General features: G+C 44.6%; 1 protein-coding gene across 5 annotated transcripts in view; it reads right to left on the reverse strand.

The window, feature by feature from the left end:
• Window positions 1-16,855, reverse strand: part of zfhx4 (zinc finger homeobox 4) — a 95,174-nt gene that overhangs the window by 37,328 nt on the left and 40,991 nt on the right. For all 5 annotated transcript variants that reach the window (XM_084340482.1, XM_084340483.1, XM_084340481.1 and 2 more), the window contains exon 6: window positions 1,571-1,805. In XM_084340482.1, the coding sequence (XP_084196608.1) occupies window positions 1,571-1,805 (235 nt within the window). The remainder of the gene's footprint in view (window positions 1-1,570; window positions 1,806-16,855) is intronic.

Below are 16,855 nucleotides of genomic sequence, written 5' to 3' on the forward strand. Positions count from 1 at the left end.
TGACAGGTTTAAAACCTGGTTGCGCTCAACTGGTTTGAGATGTAAAAAGGAGAAAGAGAAAGAGAGAGGGAGAAAAAAAAAAAAAAGGCTCGAAGCCGGGCTTGTGTTCTGGATGAAAAAGCGGACAGGGGCAGGAGAGAGTGGGAGATGGAATAAGCAGGACAAAAAAGGAGAGAGAGAGAGATACAAAAAGAGAGCAGGAGAAAGAAAGAGAGTGAGAGGAGGGGGCTATGTTAAAATGTAAGGTAATGATTTATCTAAGCATGCACCCCAAATCTCACCGAAACTTTGATCCATGTGTAATTAAAACCAAACGTACACCGGCAACAGTCTCCATTTCAGGGTTGGGAGCTCTTCTCCTGTTCGTGTATGTGTGTGTGTGTGTGTGTGTGTGTGTGTGTGTGTTGGGATTCACATATGTTTCCAAGCGCTGGGCCCCCATCTGTTTTGGGAGTACATGTACAGTATAAACAGGACACTTTGGGGAGCACAGATTCATGTTGAAATACGCACACATACGCGCTGACACACTCGCACACATAAATGGATGTATGCGCTAATGCTATGCTGGAATGCTATTCAAAATGTGTTACCCCCTCCCCACCCAACCCAATCCCACCCGCTCCTTCAGGTCAAGCAAAGCAAAAACAAGTTAAGCGCTCATTTTCTCCCGGCAGCATTAACATAGGGATGACTAAATAATGGACCCTGACTCTTGGTCTTCTGGTTTAAATTACAGCACAGCCCCCTCCCCTTACACCCTGCAACCCCTCACCAACCATCCAACCCCCACTCAAAGAAAAACGATTAATCTTTTTTTTTTTTTTTTTTTTTTTTTTTTTTGTCTCTCTGAATGTTTTACAGTTCTGTTACACTTATTAGCTGCTGGCAGGACGGAGAGTCTTAAATGAAAGCCAAATTGCTTTGGTCATGAGAAAGGAAATGAAAGCTCACTCCAGGGAGAGACTGTGTAGCTGTAGCATACGTGTGTGTGGGTGTGTGTGTGAGCAACGTATGTGTGTACGACTAACGTATGTGTGTACAGGCTTTTTCACTATGAGATACTCCCAAGGTGAAATTTCATAAGCCGACTGCCTGCCTGGGATGTCCCTGCGCACGGGACGGGTGCACGGGTACGTGTGTGTATGCGTGTGTGTGTGTGTTGCAGATATAAGCGCGGCAGCCTAATAGGAACAGTATGCTCATTTTGGAGAGATTAGGAGGAATGGACGGGTCTGTATCGAGAGACGTGATCTGGATATGAAGGCCAAAGGAAGGAGGGAGAGAGGTCTGACAGAATAAAGAGGGAGTGGTGCAAGAAAAGAGATGGGAGGAGTGTAAAGAGTAAAGAAAGATGGATCGGACTTCAAACGAAGGAAACTTACCACCACAACTGGAATCAGCATTTAAAAGTTTTCAAAACCCGAAAAAAAACATGTAGAGCACCAGGAAAAGAAAGACGTGACAAAAAATGAAATGACTCATGAAACACAAACACAACCCCACATTAGCGCTAAAGAAAAATAATCTACCTATACAAACAGACAAAGCAGGTTAAAGAAGCACAGACCTTGGCTGGAGGGGCACTCCTTGACTTGGAACAGCTCGTAGAGGCTCAGTCCGTCCTCGTCGCCTCCCAGGCCTTGCTGGTGCAGCTGGAGTTTCCTCAGCCCTTCGTTCTGCTGGTGGCGAGCTGAGCGGGCGTGCTGCACCAGGTTGAGGCGGGCCTTGGTGGAGTAGTCGCACAGCGTGCAGTAGTAGATGCACGACTCCGGGCTGTACGCGCTGTCCTGCTTCTGCAAGTACTGTGGGGCAGAAGAGAGGAGAGTGCAGATGTTATATGGTGTTTGGCGTTACAACTCTCACAGCTATATTTACTTTCCCGTCTTTTCATTATAGCAGTGTTTTCAGGACTTGCGATGGTACACGGATATTTGGGGGAATTTTGATGAAGCAAGTGATGCTGAATCATGTTCTTAGTCTTTTGTGCTTTCTGGCTGTCAAAGCTTGCTCTTCTATTTCCACTTTGGGTCCAAAGCTCTAATGGCCGGATACCCCACTCCCCTGGCTTCACACAAGCCAGCAGAAAGTCAGAGGGTAACACCTGAGTCACTTGGCCCATTATTTTCTACAATATGTTCTTCAGTCTCCGCCGTATGTGATTCAAACTAATGAAGCAAAAAATCCACATGTAATCCTTGGTATTAGACTGCTGTTAATTTGTTTTGCTGCGGTGTCACAGCAGCGTAGTAGCGCTACAAAAAGCTTCAATTGAGGGAAATCACTGCGGACAATTTTGTTCGACGATTTCAAATAGGTAGAAAACTATTAACACAGTAACAGACGGACTTTTGATTAATTGCGTCTATGCTCAGACGCTACACATTCCAAATTAACTGGATATGTTTTAGGTGACATAAAGATTAAAAACACACAAAAAGTCACATGAGGGGTGGAGTTCAGAACACTATTTTTGTCTTTAACACGCACATTGTCCGGCTCTGCTCATTGTTAGCAGCTGCAGGGGTTTCTCATTCAACGTGTGCTGTCAGTTGCAAGCCCTTAATTTCCAGTTGCCTCTTTAATGGCATTGCAGCCATGCAAAGCTACCCCCTACCTCGATGTGTGCATGCGCACAAACACGCACACACATGCACACACATGCACACACACAGCCCCCCATTCCACCTTGCCCTACTCCCATACACCCAGTCAAGCCAAGCATATCAAGTGTGCCTCTGTTGTTGCTGCTGGGCTAATGAACAATGCACAAAAACAAAAGACCAGGCCAAGCTTTTATTATCTGATCCTCTGCGGTGGGAGGGGAGGGAGGGAGAGAACGACACAGAGAGGGAAAAGAGAGCAAGGCAAAGAGACGGAGACACAGAGGTGGCTCATGAAGGTTAGTTTATGCTTTGTTAGGATTTATTCATACAGTCATGTGAGAAACAGGTGCAAGGTGCTCCGCATGAATTAATGCACATAATGGCGTCTGTGTGTGTGTGTGTGTGTGTGTGTGTGTGTGTGTGTGTGTGTGTGTAAACCCTGCTCTGTCTCTCATGGCGCCTATGGGAAGATGTTTCGTTCTTGAAGCACATGAAAAGTTAGCAAGGTGATATTTCCTCCTGAGCGCTGTTGCATCATTTTAAATGGAGCAAGAAGAAGGGAGAAAAATGCATGTGTGGGAGGAGTTTGCGTGTGCGGTGGGTGGGGTGGGGGTGTAGGGTGCACAGTTAGCTGCAGGTGTGTGAGTTCTAACCCCCCCACCCTCTCCCCTCTTCCTCCTTTGACAAACAGGGATTAGCAACATAGCTACAGCCGCTAACACATCTTTTCTCTCTGTCTCTCCCTCTTTCTTTCTTTTGTAGGAAATCTTACGAGGTTTTTCTCACGAGACGGTGGGACGTCCCCTCACAGTCAGAGGCCCTTTCAGAAGTCTTAAGTTTTAATTAAGTCGGAGTTGTCAGAAGAAAGCTCCCCAAGTCCAGAGCTCAGGGCCATTAATTACAGCTATCTTTGTTTCTCTGTGAAAAGAGGCCTCCCTCGCTCCTTCTCTCTCTCTCTTTCTTTGCTTCTTTTCTTTTTTCTCCCCCTCCCTCCCTCGAAGGAGAACTGGGCCGCTGAGCCCTGCCATGGAAACCACACACACATGTGCTCATGGATGCACAGGCACATTTATCACATGCGCACAGCATGCAAACGTGCGCACACAAGTAGGTGTGAGTTCATTATCTTTTCATTGAAAAATATTAACTTTTCTAACTGCCTTCTGTTTTTTAGGACACCTCCAACTGTTAAGGGTGGAGCCAGAAACACTCTGGATGGGAACACATATAGCCTGTGAGAGGGACCCAGCACGTCATAAGGGCCTTCATATCCATGAAACACACCAAACACAAAAGCCCTCATTATGTTATCTACTTGATACAAGGATGCTGCATGGTTTTTGTTCTTTCTCAACTCAATCATCAGGACTCCACTACAATATACTTTAATTTCATGAACATTGTGTGACAAGTAGGGGCTACTTAAAATTCCTTTTTTTCCCCTGGTGACAACCTTCAATATTTCATAAGAAACAAAGAAAAAGCTCATTGAAAATGTAGCAGGGAAAGACAAGCATGATAGTTGAGTGTCTTATCAGGAGAGAGTGGGTTTTATTGGAATCATCCTTGATAGTTTCCAGTGGCTCCTAATGCCACGGCTATTAAGGTAATTGCACTGGTTTGAAATTCAAATTTTCATATAAATCAGCAGCGGGTCCAACGTGCTTCACATCCTTCAGTGTCCTAACTTATATTTGTTTTTAGGATATGAGGCTTGGGCTGAGAGGAGTTGGATGATATACTTGGGGGTTGAACCAGGCTGCCAGATAGGTTTAGGCCTAATATTAATTCTCTCCCCATCAGCACATTCCAGAGGGTTTGTTTAAGACCTAAACTAGAGGGCTGTCTGTCGCTCTCTGGCACTCTGCAGGCCTGAAATGCAGGCGGTCTGGTGATCACAGGCCAGAACATCCATGATTTATGAACTTTTAAAGGACCACTTTGACTCCTGCCAGGCGTGGGCTGTGTAATGCATATTCAAACACACAAACACACTGTTCCTGCTCCTGGGTTTGCGCCCGTGTGTGTCTGCTTGAAATGTGTATGTAATTTATGTCGCAGCTGATTTGTGTGTGTGTGCTGGACTATATTTGTGTCATACGAGTGTCTATGTGCGTGTGTCGTGTGTGAAGAATGGCAAAAAGGCCCATCCCCTGTCAATATGGCACCTCTCCAAAGTGCCTGGTGGTTAATTGTTGGGGATTAGTGTTTGGCAAACAACCAAATAAGCGAACACTCCCGGTGGGCCAATCAAAATCAGCTAAACAGCTAAACAGCGCTCCCTGGGTGGACCTAAACATGGCACAGACGTCTCCGGGTGGTGGAGGAGGTGCACATACACTCCCCCATACACACAGAATGCAAATTACGACACTCGGGACTTCCTGTTTACCTGTCAAAAACACAACATTGTCAGCCCCGTCGATGACACACACACACTGGGACTTGTATGAGGAGAGGGGAGGAGAGTCAGTTTGACAGGTAAGGGAAGCTCCCTTGTGTAGTGGTTTGCCGCTGCTGCCGTGTGTGTGTGTGTGTGTGTCTGCGTATGTGTATGTGTGTGGGTAAGGATGACAGAGGACTGCATTCATTATGCAGAATGAGATGTTTACAAAACACCTTTCTCACACACACATAAACACAAGCGCACACGCCTCCCCTCCGCTCCGCTCGCTGCCTGCGTTTGTGAGGATGATAGCAGTGCTGCTATCTCATATTCATTTGTTCTATCTGTGGTGACAAAGCTGCCTCATTAACTGAATTCTTAATAAGCCAAGGCAAAAGACATCTCCTCACAACTTCTTTTATCTCTCTGTGCATGTACGTGAAAGTGTGTGAGTGTCTGTGTGTGTGTGTGTGTGTGTGTGTGTATAATTTCAACGCTTCATGTTCTTTCCTTATTACTGTATATATGTGTGTGTGGTTTTTATGCATCAGTAATTTTGACTCCACTTTTCTTGATTTCACCTCACAAGTGTGTTTTGGTGTCTGTCTATAATTCAATGCATTCATTTCCCCCCCCCCCCCTTTGCCTGTGATTGTGCGTGTGCGCTGGTAACATGACAAAAATATTTTGAAAGCCGCCCAAAGCAGCCGAGTTGTGTTTTCCTCTATAAACCAAACGAAAAATTAGGGTATTCAGTACAAACATGACATTTCCTGTCATTAAGTGTAGAACCAGGCAGCTAATGAACACATACTGAAAATAAGAACCCTCCACTGCCGCAGCTATGTCTTAATAACCAGTGTGAGTGTATGTTACAGCGTGTGTGTACACGTTTTATACGTAAAGAATTAGCACGCACATTCTGTCTTCCTTTTCCTGTCCGCTGAGAGCGTGTGCATCTCACACATTGTGAAAATGAAGACCTCTTTATCTCCTTACATCAGTGTTTTTTTTTTTTTTTTTTTTAGGGGAAGCAGGGACCTTGTTGTTGGGTATACCTTCTTTTTGGAACGTCACCAGCTTCCGGTGCTATCCCCTGGGCCCCCGGGGGCCGTCGGAGACAAAAACAGCCCCACTTGGCCCAGCAAATAACAAAAGCGTGTTTTGTTCCTTGAAAGTATTTTAAACACATACCAGCGCTGCCTGGAAGGCTGCCAAGTGTAGAATTCCATCAGTGCTACCACCTCCCTAACACATGTTAGTGCTAACCGCCGTTCAGCCCCCAAGACATAGATGTAACGTAAGATCACTGCCAATGGATTTGCTGGCAGTCTGCACGGCTGAAAAGAGATGCTGAGGGCCCAGGTATGTGCCACCTTGCCTCCATAGATAAAGAGAGCAGCAAATATAGTGTATAGCGAGACAGACTCAGTGCTGCACACGCACAAAAACAAATATGCAAATAGAAGCCACATACAAAAACTGCTGACATATACGCACACAATGCACATCTCCTGCTTGTCTCCCTCTCTCACACTCATACAAGGCCACTGTGTGTGATCTAAAGATGCCGAAGATACAAAAAAATCTCCGAAAAAATCCCCCCAGCTCACCAGACCGTCTTTCCTTTCCTGATGGTCGTCTTTCCTTTCTTTACTAACAAGGCTCTCACTTTCATAAATGCAAAGAAAAATATTTCCTACAGCTAAATTGCCCTAAATCTCCTGTTTCTCTCGGCTTTGCCTGCTGGCAGTCGCGTATGATCACAGCTCTGGGGCCTGTCAACGAGGTGCAGGGCCTGTGAGCGAGCTTAGCTTAGGTCACCCAACAATAATAAGCAACCATCGCATCATGGCCAGCAAGCCAAATAAATGAATTATCACAATGAGTCTTTTATACTAGCTTTGTGTCGTTCTCCTCCACTTCTGTGCTGCCTCTCTCTTCCTTCAGCTTGTTCTATCCTTCTGTCCTTCTTCTTGTTCTTCCTTTATTCCTCTTTGCTATTTGTCAGCAGGAAAAAGCAATAGTGACGGGGCTTCATGAGAGCCTGGCATATAATGTAACTCTTAAGTTCAGTTAATAGTCCTGCCTTCCATTTTTCTGACTCCCACACATGGACAGTCTGACACACACACACACACACTTGTAGCAGTGACGTAAGTGTGTCTGACGTACGGGGCAGAGGTCAATCAGAAGTTCACAGCTTCATGACCTCTGGCCCCTCTCTTGGAAAAATCCTTTCTGACTCTCTATCTCTTACTCTCCCTTTGGCCCAGACACACACACAGACACACACACGCGCACACACAAACACACACACATAAGTTATGCATACCAGAGAGAAGAAACAAGGCAAAAAACAATCGCCTGATTTACAACATGATCCATTTCTTCTGGTCTCAGTCGATGAATGTGTAGGAAATGACTTTTTCAAGTCCCTTCACACGGTCGCCACATATTTCACATTATACTGACCCAGCAGTGGGAATAACAGACTCTAGGAGACAGAGAGACCAAGACAAATCTCTCTTACTCATCGGTGCATGTGTGTTAGGTGTCTTGAAAGCCAGCTCACCTCCACCCCCCCATGAAAATGGATCAGTATTTACATTAGCATTAGATTTAGACAGCATGGCTCAGCCACTTACTCCCTATTAGCCATCCTGACCTTAGCCCATTAGGGTCTAAAAGCCCCCGCTTGTCTCCATCGCCGCCAGGTGAGACTGACCAGACCTCCCCATTTCCCTAAACCATATTGCAACTGAGATTATCTTTTCCATCGACTCACAATGGGACAGAGATCATAAAACGCTGAGATCGAGATCATCGAAATGCTAACATGCTTGTGGGATTTTCTTTTTCCAATGCTGTGCAAGGGGAGGGATATAGCAGAAATACTAACATGCTTTTGGGGAGAGTTCATCTTTTTCCATTTTTCCCAACATGCAAGGATGCTTTTGGGAAATCAAGGCAAGACCTAATTGACAGGATCTATGAAAGACGAGGAGAAAAACAAAAACTAAAGGGGTTGAAAATCTAGGGCTTCATCTTATTGGCTGGTACCATCAAAGAGGTTTGTACTACACTGATGTTGTTATATTTAACTAAAACTGAAAGGGAAGAGAAGGGAAAATAATTTTGGTGCCGAGAGGAGCAGGGATTTTTGCCAAGTTTGTTTTTCTTCACTCTGCTCATAATGGAGACTCGCTGAAAAATGTCTATTAGAGAGAGTTAGACAAAAGGAATGACAGAAACATACAGTGAGAGAAACTAACCGATAGATTGAGAGGCGAAGAGAGTGAGAATCTATGACAGAGAGAACAAAAGAACAAGAGACGGAGAGGGAGAGAGAATGATAGGGGAAGAATCTAGACGAGCGTAGTCGGGTTCAAATCACTAATTACACATTCCTGAGCCTGTGAAGGGGAGTATTGTTTTCCAGTTAGCCCCTACCCTGTCGCATGGTTTCACTTAGCACAAAACAAAAGGTACAGGGAACAAAACACAAGCCTAATACCAGGCCCCTGCTAATGACAGAGAAATGGGAGAAATTATCCTTGGGGTGGATCCTCGTGAGAAAATGGCTAGTGATTACTGGACAAAGGGAGTTCATTCTGAAACTGTCACAAAATGGCAGACAGTCTGCTTCTTTCTTTAAAGAGCCGTATTTAATAAAATGAGCTATTATGCTTCTTTTTCTGATAGACAAATCACTAAACACATGACCTACTTAATCTATATCTAACTTTAAAAACTCCATAACACTATATATAATGTAGAATCCACTCCCTACAACATGTCATATTTAAACCCATTTCACAGAACAAAAGACAAGGCCTTATTCCTAGGAAAACATGTGACAATGTGGCTTGTTGTGTGTACAAGTTGTGCATAAGTGTGTCTACGTGTGTGTGTGAGTGCACGCTGAAGTGGTACCTCTGCCAGGGAGAGCACAATAAAAGCACCTCTTCAGCAGTGGCGTTTTGCATATTGCCACAGGAAATCAAATGCCTCGCGTTTGACCTACAAGATGGCACACTTGATCCCTCCCTACTTCCTTTACAGAAGGCGGCCGATTTCAGTCTGCGCCTCTCTCTTTTCATCTGCTCTACCCTTCTGTGTTAAAATTCAAACATTTCAATAGTGAGTGCGTATCACGGCGCGCACACAAGACAACAACTGACACGTCACGTAAACTCAGTCAGACAAACATTCAACAATCTGGGATGTTCTGTCTACCCCCCCCTCTCCATAAACCCATAATGATGAGCTCTGTGCTGTTCCGCCAACAGAGAGGAGGACCCGACCATTTTCTTCCTTAGAGGAGGGGGGGGGGGGGGTAAGCTGATAGCGGTGGCAGCACTGGGCAGAGTCGCCTGGCTGGTAGTGTTTGCCCAGGCCTCTGCCGTCTAAAGGAAGGATATTGTTTTCCCCTGAAAAAGCCTCAGCCGCAGTCCGCATACCAGCGTCCACTCAACATACCAATGGGCTCTTTGAAGATTACTCAAATGTTTGCCTTTGTTCCCCCACCACCACCCCCCATCCACCCCTACCCCTAGTCCTAACCTACACTCCTGCCAGAACGAGGAAAAAGAGCAGAAAGGACAGAGTAAAAAAAAAAAAAAAAAAGAATCAGACTTATATCTTCAGAAAACAGTAGGAAAGCAATACCACCCTCAGCTGCACTCAGAATCAAAATGGCCTCTGTAGGGGATGGGCAACCACTGAAAGGAATAATAGCACTCTGGCCACCAGCATAGTAAATCTAAACATAAACAATATAGAAGGGCCGTGTATTAATGCATGGCGGCCTATGCTATAGGCGGATGTGTAATGCAGGTCTCCCATCTGTCTGTCGATATAGTGCAACATGCTTTTAAAGACTAAGACCACTCGTCATCCGCATGCAAGTAAAGTCCACAATTAATGTTGATAATTCCAATGGGTTAATTTAACTAAATGTGCTGAAAACTCAGGACCACCGACCCCCCCAACCCACCCACCCAACCCACATTAATCCCGAACAAGTAAGTGGGCTTTCTATCAGGTCTATTTCAAAGCATTAGGGATTACCTCGCAGAAACTAAGCTGCTTGAACTCACAGGAGGTCAGCGGTATTGTGCTGCTGCAAGGATGGAAGACCGGTGGCAGAGACGGATAGACAGCAGGACAGGTCAGTTCCTCTTTCTCAAGCTCCACGACAACATCCCTCAATCCTTCTCCCTCCCTCCTTCTCTCTCCCTCTTTTCATCCCCGTCTCCCTCTTTCACCGTATAATCGAATATCTCCCACTACTTATCTATTCACTGAGCACCTAATGGTTAAAATCAATTACAGCTGGAATGCTGAAATGCCGAATACTGGGCCACATGCTGATAATGACAGAGAGAGTGTGAGAAGGAGAGAGAAAGCAAGAGAGAGAGGGAGACTTGGGACCGTTCCAAGGGAGGCACAATTACCTCCAATCGATTGATTATTGATTTGGAAGGGCGTTGAGGAGTATTTCAGTTCAACTTTGTCCATATCAATATCCTGATAGCTTCATGAGAGGGAGAAAGTGGGACTGCGCTATCTAAATACCATTCTAAAGCTATTTCAAGGATAGAACTACTTGTCCCTAATTGACACATGCAGTTTTTAAGAGACAGAGGTTTTGAGTGCAACTTTCCTACAAATTAGGCATGGGCTTTAATGTCAGGCGATTTCAAAAGTCACTCTAATGAACTTACACAAAAATATTTATCTGATCTCGCTGCCATGTGATCTGTCTGAAGCGGCTCTGATCAAATCAAGGTATCAAAAGTGAAGGCAACGTGCCCCGGGAGATCATATCTAAGATCATGTGCCCTCTTTGATTATTGCTTTTTTGTTTTTTTCTGAACAGTCTTGTTATCTTTGTCCCAACAGGATGAGCGGGACCCAAGAGAGAAAAAAAAAAAAAGGACAGGGAGGAGCTACAGATGGAAAAAAAAGGGAGGAAGAGGAAGACAGTGTGTGAGTAGGGGGCGTAAGGACGGGAGGAGGAGGAGGGAAGTGTGTGTTTGGGTGGGTGTTGGAGGAGGGTTCAGATGAGCCTCGGGGAAAAAAAGACAAAAAAAAGACAAACTCCTGCTAGCTCCTTTGTTCCTGCATCCTAGCGATGTTCCCTTCCTTCTGGTGGTCTGGAAGACACTGACCCCCCCCCACATAAACACCCCCCTTTCTGCTATCTTTCCCATACCTGTCAGCCCCGATCTGCTTCACAGTCCCCTGCACAGGGACAAATGGCTTGGCCCTGGCCCGGCCCAAATGACCCACAGCTCAGAGACGAGTGGGGATGATTATGAAGAGGATCACATCTGGCTATTAATATGAAAAACTTACACGGTCTGTTTCTTTGTCTTACAGAAAACACACCTTGCTAAAGGAAGGAAATAAGGCTTCTACCACCAGAATCTGCAGGCCTCAACTAATTCACTGGAGTGTCGAGAAGTAGAGAGATCGGGAAGGGGGAAGCTGGCTAGGGTAATTAAACATTACATATAAGTGTCAATCAGGAGCTGGACCAAAGCTGGACATTGCACACACACACACACACACACACACACACACACACACTAATGCTTTGGTGACCATCTGGTTAAGGCAAGGAGGGAGAATGGGCGAAACTCTTATTAATATCTATGAGGATTAATAGGAAGAAGGGGGGAGGGTGGGGAAGTCCGTCCATTCAGACCTTTCTGTCAAACACACAAAGCGACAGCGTACACACACAAACACACACACACACACACACACACACACACACACCTGCTTTTATGCTTTAATTAGCCGCCACCCTTCGTCCCCCACTTCACCACCCCCAGACCTCTGAAAGATTTCCATTGTAATCTCCACGCAGGTGAAAGAGGAGACGATTTGAATAATCTACTAACCGGCGTCTCGTTGCCTCGCAGAGAGAGGAGAGAGAGAGAGAGAGAGAGAGAGAGAGAGAGAGAGAGGGAAAGAGAGAGAGAGCAAACGAACAACTTTGCTGAAAAATGAAGAGAGAGAAAGACAGACAGACAGGCAGAGAGACAACCTCTCTGGCAAAAACACCGAAGTGAATTCACTCGTCTGTTCAGGTTTACAGCACTGAACTCTCGGCAGCAGGCTGCATCATCCGTCTCCATGACAGAACATGAAAATCTATATTTTGCAGTCAAGTAGCATCTAGTGTGAAGTGTCTGCGAACATTCCTTTTTGAAGAGAATAGCAACTCTTTAAGTCTGTCTGCGAGAGTGAGACAAGGACGCAGTGATCAAGAGCCTGAGTCTGGAACAGGCGGTCACAGGCTCAAGTGGAAAATGGTAACTTGATATCTAAGACTACAATTGTGCGTGGGTGTGTAACTATGAATGTATGCAATGCCATACCTAATGTATGTAATGCCATACCTACTGTATGTGTGCATATACGCATATATGTGTGCCTCTATGTGTGTGTCGGTGTGTGTGTCATAAATGGTGCCATGCATTTGAAATAGATCCAGTCTCTTTTCTATTCCGGGGACCAGCACAATGGCTTTTTATGCAAATCTATGAGAGTCAATCTCCTGTCCATTTCCCCATCACACAAGTCCAAATGACAGTCCAATAATTTGGCCTGCATATATATAGGGCCATTTGATTTTCAAATGAGAGTGGGCAGGGTTGACCCTTGCTAATAGCCAAGGCACAGCGGTAGACTTAATATCACAGATGCATAAGCACAGCCATCTCCATCTGAGGGAGATGGAGGAGAATAAAAAAGTGAGGGGGTGTGGGGGGGGGGGGGGGGGGGGTCCCTTGATGGAAATAAGCAAAAAATACAAATACAAAAAAATACAAAACACATGATGAAAATGAGAGAAGGGGAGAGTCATGCATCTACAAATCCAGTCCCCTTTCCTCTTCTTCCTCTTTTCCTTCCATCCCTCCCTCCTCCCATCAGCCCCCTCGTTTAATTCCCCCCACCCCTCATTTCCCGGCCATGGTGTTGCCAAGAGGATCATGGGTAATGAGATGGCCTATCTGCGGCTCCCCAGGGGAGAGATAGAAAGAGAGAGAGAATGAGAGAAAGAGAGAGTCAGAGACAAAACAAAGAGAGTGGGTAAAAGACAGAGGGGGTGAAAGAGTGCGAGACAGCATCAGAAAGAGACACTTTTTCGAGCTCTGTTCTTTTTCCCGGTATGTCCCACTAACAAAGCTCACCATCTAAACATCATCTCCCCTCCCTCCCTCCCTCCCTATCATAAAAAGTTGAGCATTTTTATAAGCCTGAGATTCTGAGTTCAAAGGAGAGCGTGAGCGAGGGAAGAGGGGGAAAAAAAATGAAAAGAGAAACAGAGACATGGAAATGTGCAGTGGACCCCGGACGTCCATTTCCGCTTGAATTATGACGGAAAGCTGGACAGACAGACAGGGGTGGGGCGCTGGTGGTGTGACGGTGGCTGAGGACAGTTTAAGATTTACGCGGACGGCCATCTGAGAAACAGGTGCCACGGCCTACGAGACACAGAGTGTGTCTGTACGTGTGTGTGTGTGTGGTCCTTGACCATGCCACATTGACCATGAACATTCTCAACTCCTAATGACCCAGGGGCCAGCACAGCCCAGATCTCAACCTCAAAGCTCTGTGGGGACGCGCACACACAAACACACATGCTCGCTACAAACTAAACCCCCTACTTAGCCCTGCAGCACTTGTGAATGGCACTGACAGATTTACTCCTGTCTCCATGTGTATTAGGGCCAGTGTTTGTTATTAAAAATCATAACGAAGCCATACATCATCATATTCGATGCTAAGCCAAACACGGGCTGGGCCAGCTACGGACATGCTATGCTACGGCACCATTTAATGCAGGGCTTACCTCACAGGTTGCTAGCATACAAACGCTACGTTAAAACATATTCCATTTTGTCATTCACAATGTTTGTGGGGGGTAAAGATTAGACAGCTGTGATAATACTGATGTGAAGTTCTGTACGCACTTTTAATTTCAAGCTAAATTCTGCATCCTGGGAGATAATGTGGAAAAAAACCCTGAACAAGCCAATCAGATTTCCCACATTTCCTCTCCAATAAGCAGCGAGGCGTACACCTCCGCTTTTCCCATATAAGGCATGTGACTTCCTGCGCCACCTGCTGTGCCCTGGACACCAGATGACTTGATGTCCGTGTGCTGCTAATGTCATTTCCCCATTGCTGTTTCAAAGTCTGGAAAAAAAACACTTTCAAACTCTCAATTCCCCTTAGAAGTACTCCATTGCTGCTACAAAGCAGCCATAAAATCTCCTGAATATGCTTTTTGTTTGTATCTTCAAATGGTTTCCCATGCCATAAAGATATTCTCTGTTTCCAAAAAACCAGATGGTAAAGTCGTCAACACTCGGATCTTTTATGCGCTCGGCCAAAGCTACCTCCATCCCCATGTGCTTTTCACCTCTGCCAATACATAAAAGGAGAGGTGTTTTTCTGGTCAAATAAAGAAATGATTTTTTTTTCCTCTGCTTTTGCTCGGCCTCTCTCCCCCTCTCTCTTGCTGCTTTACTACCACATGTCCAAGGGTAAAATAGTGGGATTTCTGCCAGAGGCATTAAAAGCGTCATCTGTGGAACAGATTTGTTGAGGCCTGTGGGGTAGGTGGGTGGGTAGATGAGGTACAGGGGTGTATGGGTGCACAGAGGGGGCATTGGGATGACCCTCACTTCCCCCCGCCTAAACATTTGTTTGTGTGTGCCCAAAAGGATACTCCCTTGCTGCCCTTAACTTTCTTGGAAAGCAAAGTAAGAACCGAGTTAGGAATATGTACAGACAGGCCTCTTTGTTTCATTTCTCTGCTGTTTTTTACTGTTTGGACTGTGATTGTGCTTCTTGGGTTTGTATGTGAATATCTTTGCTTGGTGAAATGGCTGTCACACACCTACACTAAAGTCTGCCTCTGACATTAAGGAGATCCTGATTAGTGTGGACTAGTCAAGCTGATCCTGTAGGATAGGACCTCAGCTAATGTAGGCCAATGTGCAAGCAACACATTTGTACGAATTTATAGTCTATAGTCCAAGTCTAAAAAGATTTCAGTGCAATTAGCAAACAAACCCTGAGGAAAGATATCTCCAACTCATCTCATGCCAGGTTCGGCCTTTGCCAAACTATAAGCCTGTCCCGTGTCAATATGTGTATCGTGTCTAAATCAACTACGACTGTTTTAAATAACCCTAAGAATGCCAATGTGCGTAATCCACTCGAGCCTCAGGACTGTTAGTAAGAATTGGTCACAGATATCTAAATAATTGCAATCCCTCAAGGGTTACTGGGCAAGGCAGGAACAACTTTGCAAAAAATGATTCAAAGGAATGACTAAAGTCTGGTGGGTCAGTGGAGTAGGACTCCTTTTATAAATGTAATGTTGCAGTTTTAAATCTTAATCAAAGTCTTCTTTATTTTATGTCCTCTTTTTGGTATCAAATAAAAACTAAACTCTAAGAATATATATATATATATATATATATATATATATATATACACACTATATACAAATTGTTCCTATGATAATATAAAAATGGGAAATGTATGTATAGAAATAAATAGTAGTTGTACTTTCAACTTAAAAAAACATCAATAGAGACTCATTTTCAAAACAACTACCGTTGTCTCTACATTTAAGGTACAACGTATACACACACACAGACACGATCAACTCCCACTGCCAAATGTTGCGTACAGTAGTAAAGAAATCCTCATTAATGTAATGCACTTGATCCTGTCGTGTAGGTCAAGGCCTCGGAAATGTAACAGCATCCTATTAAGCTGAAGGAGACGTCTGACAAACTAAATCACCTGAAAGATACTGGAGAGGAGAAATGTGCCAAATATAGGTTGTGTTGGAACTTTCTTTGCAGGATCTGTTCATTGCTCAGAGTGTGAAGAGTTTAGTCAAGTAAGCGACTTCCTGTGTGAGTCCCCGCTCTGCTGGATGACTCGTGTGCCCCATGACACGTCATGACCAAATAATCCCAAGCCTGAAGAACAGTGTTTGTCTGCAGGAGGGCTTTGTGGATGTATATACGCTAATGATAATGTCGACAAAAAGTGTGTGTTAATTATGAAATGTAATAGATAAGACTTAAACATATGTGTACTTTATGTAAAATATCTTTTAAAATTTCATAAAATATATATATTTTTTAAGTTCTTAATGTGTGTATTTCTGCATCACATAGCGATCATAAATGAAGAGTAACATGTATTTGGTCTGCTTTCATTGTGTCATTGTTCTTAACTGAGTTGTTAATATGGATCTAAAACCTCCTCCTGAAAACAAATTCTTGAATTATTCCAGAATGAATCACAGCTGGGACAAACAAGTTGAAATAACAGCTGAAGATAATCAAAACTTTGAAACATTCGAAACGCGCTGATCGGATGTGACTCGTGCATAATTAGCAGTAACGGTGGTACCAGCTGCTCATGAGCGGGACATGTACCCATATCCGTTGGAAATCATCCTGGGTGCTCTAACGGTGACCTTTTCCAACTCTGTCATTCCATTCTCATGGGAACTTTATATCCATGTGACACCGCAGTTAAGAGGATGGAGCAAATTCTTTCTAAACAAAAACATGTGTGCTTTTTCCTCTGGATTGGAACTAATATGAGTGGTGTTGCCCTCAGATGTATACCAGGCTATTGTATCTGTACTGTACTGAATGTTAAACAATATAATGTCAGTGTCCTGCAGAAATAATGAATCTCCACTAATCTTTGATAAAATATCCGAGACTGTTGTTCTCTTTTTTTTCCATCTGGAGATCTGATGTTTCTGCAGGACACTCACAACATAACAAAAGAGCATTTTTAC

This window comes from Pagrus pagrus, assembly GCF_965226575.1.
Source record: "Pagrus pagrus genome assembly, chromosome: 20".
Lineage (NCBI taxonomy): Eukaryota > Metazoa > Chordata > Actinopteri > Spariformes > Sparidae > Pagrus > Pagrus pagrus.